We start from the raw sequence: 7,907 nt of genomic DNA on the forward strand, positions 1-7,907 counted from the left end.
ACCACTTTTCACTGCTCAATTTAACCTCTAATCTCTGATCACCCCTCATCATTCCAAATCATCTAACTTCCTGGCCGGTCACCCATCCTCTCACTAGTCCAGCCTGAGCACACTTAACTTCCGGGTTCTATTCCCCCTCGTTTCCAAGTCTGCACTTGTTGTTTTCCTGACAATAGTAAGATGTCAATCATATTAACCCTCAGGAGTTTAGCTTGAGCATGAAGTCACACGTTTAACTATTTGAGTTTGAAACTATTATTCTAAAAAACAATAATTATTTAGTAACACTGATATTTCTTGAATAAGTAGTTTGACCATAATTTGACCATAGTTTGACCAGATTTGACCAAAATTCAAAATACTGAAATAATTATTTAGTAACACTAATATTCTTGAATAATTATTTAGTACCACTAATACTTCTTGAATAAGTAGTTTGACCATAGTTTGACCAGATTTGACCAAAATTAAAAAAACTGAAATTTGAGCATCTTTTTTTCCTTTTAGAATTTGAGGATTCTGAAAATTTGCAAACAGGCCGTAGGCAGTCAAAATCGGATGCGGATTTTCGTGCTGATTTTTTGATATATTATGCATTTTTTTGACATCGTATGCAAAAAATATGGCCATTTTACTTTTTCATAACACTTTTTTGCAAAACATGTCCAAATTTAAGGATTTTAATTTTTGAAGTTTTTATCATTTTCTTTTGCTTTTACAAAACTGAAAAGGCGATCAGGGGGTAGAGTTTGAAAATGGAACCTTTAGTAACGGTTTGAGATATGAACCGGGACTAAAGGGATTGCATCCTTTAGTCCCGGTTCGTGTCTCAAACCGGGACTAAAGATGTTTGAGATACGAACCGGGACTAAAGGGCACTGCACCCTTTAGTCCCGGTTCGTATCTCAAACCAGGACTAAAGGGCTCATTTAAACCAGGACTAATGCCTTTAGTCGCACGAATCGGGACCAATGCTCACATTAGTCCCGGTTCGTGACTGAACCGGGACTAATGGGCTTATCTGGCCCGAACGTATGTCCTGTTTTCTACTAGTGAATAGGGAGGTGCAAATATATCAAATCTACCATTGGAGGCACTTTAAAATATGAGACAATTTTACTTCAAGATTTGCAAAATACTCACAAAATTAGTTTTATTCTTGAAGTAGTTAGGAGAAACAATTACTGAATATATAACCCTAATGACCACTTATTTGAGTATTCACGACCTTATATATATATATATAGGTTTTCCCACCTCTCTCCTCTCCTCTCCTTCACCGATCTACCATGAGAGTCTCTTGTAGGATAGGTCCGGCTCAATCCCCTTGTCGGAGGCGATGATCATGAGAGTAATGAGGAAGGGGCGCACATGGTGGTCATTGATATAGTAGGAGTACTTTTTTTTTCCGATTAGGCAACTTGTGTGATGCCAAATTTGTGCTTCACACCGCCGCTTACGAGCAGCGTCCAATGGATAGATTCTGCCCCAAGCTTGTCTTCCATGATGGAAGTTGATGAACGGTGGCGGATCTGGTAATAGATCCATTAATAAGCCCCGAGGACACCCACTCTGTTTAAGGTGGGCACCCACTCCATGTCTTCTGGGACGCCAAGGTGGTGAAGGATAGGATGAGGGTGAGTCTGTTCCTACTTTTCTTCATTTATGTGCCGCGTCGATGATGGGTTTCTGGTGTATGGTTTGGAGCGCCTCCGTCTGGTGCTCATCCTCAATGGCCTGTTGCAGCAGTTTTGGTGGCTCCGCTGCTAAGTGTTCTGGCCAAAGGGCGGCCCTTTCCGTCCGGCCATGATGTCGACAGGGAGGCAAGGCTCAGGGCCGGTCCTGAGATTTTGGGGGCCTGGGACGAAACTAAAATTTGAGGTCCTTGATAAACACATCATAATAAGAAAAATGAATATATGTATATGTGAAAAATTATTAATAACACTCCAATGCATTGAAAATAAGTATGTTATCAAATAATTTATACATATTACCTTCAAATTTTCTGCTAAAATTCCTCGATGCAAAGTCACTTATGATGGGGTCGATATCAATCTCATCCAATAATTTATTCTCGATGCATAATATAGCCAAACCATCAACTTCTCTGACATGCCCAAAAATCTCCATAGCAAAGTGATCTAAAAATCTTCAATTCACAAATAAGATCATATACCTCAACATCAGATGAACCATCAAGAGAGAATGTTTCTGAAAAATTTGTGCAACGCTATGTGATTATACCAATTTATCTGCAGACTTCTTCCTTTCCCTTTTATTGCTACCTGATGAATGGTCATGTTTCTTGGCGGCATACTAACACACAATTCCGAAAAAGTAATTTTTGCATCAATTATTGAACGGTACCACATACACATCAAGGAACGGCAAATGGCAAATATAATATACCTGATTCTAATGGTCGAATCCGTGACAGCGTCACCCCGTGTGCTATTTGCAGTGCCTAGAGTCGGAGAGCAATTGACCAAGCGTGACGATGAGGCCCCTGAACTGAAATCAGTTGTGGACTGGGCGGCGAGATCCGGCCCCTTGCCAAGTTGTTTTGTCCCAGGCAAGGGCTGATCTTGGTCCGTTGATGAAGCTTGAAGACGGTGGACACTGTCTCACATTACAATCTTCATTTCGTGCCGATGGTCTTTTGGTACTATAGTTTTGGGGCTGAGTTGTAATTTTGCGTTTCTTTGGGGTCCTTTCTCAGCTCTACTGCAATGCAAATTTGAACGAAGTTGTTCCGGGCCCTGGCTTGGTGACCACCTTTTACCACTGTGCATTTTTCACAGGCACGCTTGCCAGACCCTGAGGTCCACAGCTTGGAGCAGTTCACTATACCCCCATAAAAGGCCCCCAAGACCACAGCCCCAGCTACACCTACACCGATCGATCGAGTCACCGACCATGGCCGTCATGACTCTGTTTCTTTTCTTTTTTGACGGGCGTTTTGATAGGGGCGACCATGGATCTTAAAGGAGAGGCGTTCAAGTTTGCCGGCGACGTCGCAGCCATCTTGCCGGCGCCAGTGAAGAAGGCCGCGGTGGCACTGGAGCGAAGCAGCCCCGCCCGTGCCGCCGCCGATGCCCTGGTACCTCGGCATGGTGTGCGTGATGTTCACGGCCACGTTCTTCAACGTCGTCGCGTCCCGAGCCTGCGACGGGGACTGCTCCCTGGCCGGCGTCCTCTCTGAGATCTCGGACTACTCCGAGACGCTCTCCCTGCTTCTCTTAGCGCCGGCGTTTGTGCTTTTCTTCCTGCGCGCTGCCGGCTGCAGCAGTGAGGTACTCGCCGCTAGCCTCTTATACCTCTGTATGTGCTCCATGGATTTCCTTCTCATGATGTTGATGATTGTTAAATGTGATAGGACAAGGAGGATTTCAATGAGCAGCCTTCTCCTTCTCTCCATGAAAGCCTCAAGTCGCCGGCACGCTTGGCGGTTGCGGCTGCAGGGCTTTTCTGCGGAATCATCTCTTGGACTCTTCGGATGTGTGGATGTCCACAGATTACTGACATTCTAGGCGTTGCGGCTCTGTTCTTCCTGCACCTATTTATCGTCCTCTTCTACATCAGTGCTGCACGGGCACTGTGGAGGATGAACCGCAGGCCAGCAATTGGCATGGTGGCAGCGTAGCGCAGCATCACCTACTCTACTCAGGTAATTAACAGGCATTATGCCACACATCAACATCCCCCTTCCTCAAAGTATCGTATCGGAATGTTTTGTGGCTTTGTATCAACAAATTGGTAGAAGATTGTGCAAGTAACTAATGTTCAGGTCCAAACTAATTTTCAGTTGGTTCTGCTTGTTTGCTAATATGAACTGAAAGTGTAGTTGTTCTCATCACCAACCATCAATGTTATTCTTGAACTAAATTATCAGTTGTTGCACCCTGTTGCAATTTTTCATCTGTCTTTTGTATGGATAAAGCGGTGTTTCCACCGATGGTAGAGGCCGATAGAATAGCCATGTTTTCTTATTATTATTAGTCCTCTAATCCTTGCTTTAATTAGTTTTTTGCTTTGTCTCAACTTGAAATGTCATCTAGCTAGACATGAAAAAGGATTCACACAGCCACAAAGAACAAAGAGTGCAAGAATAGAATCACCTCAAAGGACGGATAAAAGTAGATGATATATTTTCATGTTTGTAAACCTAATTTGTCATCTTGGAACAGCCGTTTGAATGATAATGACGTGTGATTTATTTCTACCGTTTAGTTGTCGCCACAAACTGCTCACCATTTGGTCTTGATCAAGGTTTTGGTTACCGATGAGGCATTTTTACCGAGGGGGACTGATAAACGCGGTTACCACGGTTTCCCAGAAATACGGAGAATATTTCGAAAGAATTTTATAGTTGAATTTTGAATTCAAATAAGTGAATGAACGAACATTTGAATCAGAGACCTTTCAAAACAGGAACTAGGTTGCTACCAACACGCTAGAACCAACTCTCATGGCATTAATTAGATCCTACGTGCTTTACTATAAATAGAGTGTTTAAATTCAAAAATTTCAAAAAAACTGTTTTTTTTTTGCTTGGTTCGGGGATTTACCGAGGGGCACGGAAATACGTGGTAACCATGGGAAATCTTGAAATTTCGACTGGTAACCAAAACCTTGGTCTTGATAAAATTACATCATTTATTGACCAGGTGCGCAGAGGCAGGGTTTCGATCCGGCTGCAGCAAGAAGATGATGGAGGGCACTGGTTATACTACTAGTGCAGGACTGCTTCTGTTTCCAGCTAGTAGCTAGTACCTACCTATATGTTGCTGTTGTGAAAAATAAGAGATGGACATGTCGTCGTGTGATGAGTAGTTATCTATCTGCTAGTAGTATAACTAGTACTAGCTAGTAAGCTTGATTCGATGCTCGGTGAGAGCTGCCACTATGGTAGTTAATTTGGTTATTTACCATACCTTTGGCTGTGGGCACATATGATTTGACGTACGCTCTGATGAAGGGTTTCTATTCTATGTGTACCATATATCATTTTTGCTGCCCTCTGCTTTATACAATTAACTTGCTTGTGTCCGTTGGGTTAATGGGTGCGGAATCTGTCTAGGATATATAGCAGCTAGCTATCTAGGACGGGGGAAAGCAGCCAAGCAATTTCCTCCGATCCTGCAGGTGAAGTGGTGTCGCTGCAGGTTTCACGTTCCCTTTGCTTTCGCGCTTCCGGAAATATAATGGGCCTGGAGCGTGAGTGAGTGGTTGTACGTACCTATGTTGCTCTTGTGAAGAAATAAGACTATAAGAGATGGACATGTCGTGTGATGTGTAGTTATCTATCTAGTGGTATAACTATAGTACTCCTTGTAAGCTTGATTCGATGCTAGGTCAGAGCTGTCACTATGGTAGTTTGGTTAATCTGAAGTCTGAACCGGACCTCTAGCATATGTGCTTTACCTTACCTGTGGCTGTGAGCATATATAATTTAACTTAGGCTCTGATGAAGGGTTTCCATTCTATGTAACCTATCTCATTTCACTGCCCTCTTGCTTTATAATTAGTTTGCTGGATGGATTTGTAATTTTGTATCCGTTGGGAAGCAGCTAGCTAGGACGGGGGGAAGCGTCCAAGCAAGTTCCTCCTGCAGGTTTCACGTTCCCTTGTTGCTTTCGCGCTTCCGGAAATGGGCCTGAAGTGGCCAGAGAGAGAGGACGATGGATAGGTTAGTGATGCGTGTGGTATGGCGCTAACTGGCTATGCTAGCCATGGATGGCACATGGCAGTGGGTTCACCATGGTCATCGATGCTAGTGGAGTACGTAGTGCTAGCGATGCTCAACAGCCAAATCAGAATTGGCTATGCTATGCACGCTACTTAACTTCCTATAATCAGTTCCTCTCACCTAACTGAGGCACACGCGCTCTCACTCCGGAGTAAAGATGGACCGTTGGAAGGAGAAACGGGCACCAACCACCGCTCCACTTCACTCAGCTCACCTGTGCGTGAGCAGAAAAAAATTCCTTTCTCGGCCTGTTATTGATGGTTGCATGTGAATGTCTACTCTTTCAGCATTTTTTTCTTTTTTTTCAAAAAAGGTTTTACCCCAGCCTCTGCATCAGAAAGATGCAACAGTTCATATTATTAATAAAAATATCCAGCAACAAGTCTCCAAGTCTCGAAGTAAAAACAAAAACAAACGCTCATAAGAGCTAAACAGAAAGCCACAACCGGCTGGCAAATAAAATAGGAGCACTACATGCCTATCCTATTACATGACCGCCATCCAAACCGGTTGAAAATATCCCGAGCTACCATCTCCCATCGGGTAGACGCAGTAACCAAACGCTCCCTGGCCTCCGTCGGAGTGAGTAGCGACCACATACGGATCAACGCTGTGGCCCTGAAGATAACCTGCAAAAAGTGAATGTTTGTTGATCTGTTAAAAACCAAATCATTTCTGCAGTTCCAGACTGCCCAAAAAAAAGCACAAACGCCAACACGAATGTGCCTCGCTGTATCGGAGTCAACCCCATCAAGTCACGTTCCAAATAACATGTTGATGAAAGTAGGCGGATTAATATTAAAGGCAATATGAATCGACCGCCATATGATCTTAGCCAGCGGACAATCAAGAAAAGGTGTTTGATAGTTTCGTTATGGTCACAAAAAGTACATCTAGCAGAACCCACCCAATTTTGTTTGGCCAGATTATCCTTAGTCAGAATAACTTGTTTATGCACGAACCACATAAACACTTTGATTCGCAAGGGTATCTTTACTTTCCAAACGTGCTTCAAGGAAGGAATGACGCTAGAGTTTATGACATCCAGATACATGAATTTGACCGAGAACACACCGTTCTTAGTTTCCAATATAACTGATCTGGCTGCTGAGACAGCTGGACATCCATCAAACGTCTTACAAGATGAAGCCAGGTCTCCCAACGATTTCCAACTAGCGTCCTTCGAAAACTAATATTGAGAGGAGTGGATTGTAGAACTGTTGCAACGTAAACTTCTCTTCGTTGAACAACGTTGTACAGAGTAGGATATTGAAGTGCAAGGGGAGTCTCCCCAAGCCACGTATCCTCCCAGAACCTCGTATTAGCTCCATTTCCGACTAAGAACCTTGTCCTGTTGAAAAAGAGTGGCTTGACTCTCATCAAGCCTTTCCAAAAAGGTGAGTCAATCGGCCTCACTGTCACCTGGGCCAAGGTTTTAGATTGAAGATACTTATTTCGATAAATTTGAGCCCAAGCAGCCTCCGTCTCGGACGAAAGTTTAAACAACCACTTGCTAAGGAGACATCTGTTTTTGACTTCCAGATTCTCAATGCCTAGACCCCCTTGGTCCTTCGGCCTATAGATTATATTCCATTTAGCAAGCCTATACTTTCGTTTAAGCTCATCACTTTGCCAAAAGAAACGAGATTGATAGAAGTCAAGCCTCTTCTTGACACCCACCGGGACCTCCAAAAAGGATAAGAGAAACATGGGCATACTGGTGAGGACCGAATTAATCAAAATTAATCGCCCTCCATATGACATTAGCTTCCCTTTCCAACAGCTCAGTTTCTTCTCAAAAAGATCCTCGATGCATTTTCACTCTTTATTAGTCAGCTTACGATGATGAATGGGTATACCTAAATACGTGAATGGTAACGTACCCAATTCACATCCGAACAATTGTTTATACGCTTCCTGGTCATCATTAGCTCTTCCAAAACAGAACAGCTCGCTCTTGTGGAAGTTAATTTTGAGCCCAGACAATTGTTCAAATAAGCATAACACAAGCTTCATGTTTCTCGCTTTCGCCTAGTCATGCTTCATAAAGATGATAGTATCATCAGCATACTGAAGGATGGAGATACCGCCATCAACTAGATGCGGAACAAGGCCACCTACCTGCCCCGCATCCTTAGCCCATCCTATTAAAATA

General features: G+C 43.4%; 1 protein-coding gene across 1 annotated transcript; it reads left to right on the top strand.

Moving 5' to 3' along the window:
- The first annotated feature begins 2,898 nt into the window (after positions 1-2,898).
- On the top strand, positions 2,899-4,987 carry LOC123133724 (uncharacterized). Its single transcript, XM_044553141.1, has 3 exons — positions 2,899-3,296; positions 3,380-3,670; positions 4,671-4,987. The coding sequence occupies exons 1-2, from the start codon at positions 3,096-3,098 to the stop codon at positions 3,644-3,646; spliced, it is 468 nt and encodes a 155-aa protein (XP_044409076.1). The 5' UTR covers positions 2,899-3,095; the 3' UTR covers positions 3,647-3,670; positions 4,671-4,987.
- The last annotated feature ends 2,920 nt before the right edge of the window (positions 4,988-7,907 follow it).

This window comes from Triticum aestivum, chromosome 6B (genome assembly GCF_018294505.1).
Source record: "Triticum aestivum cultivar Chinese Spring chromosome 6B, IWGSC CS RefSeq v2.1, whole genome shotgun sequence".
Taxonomy (NCBI): domain Eukaryota; kingdom Viridiplantae; phylum Streptophyta; class Magnoliopsida; order Poales; family Poaceae; genus Triticum; species Triticum aestivum.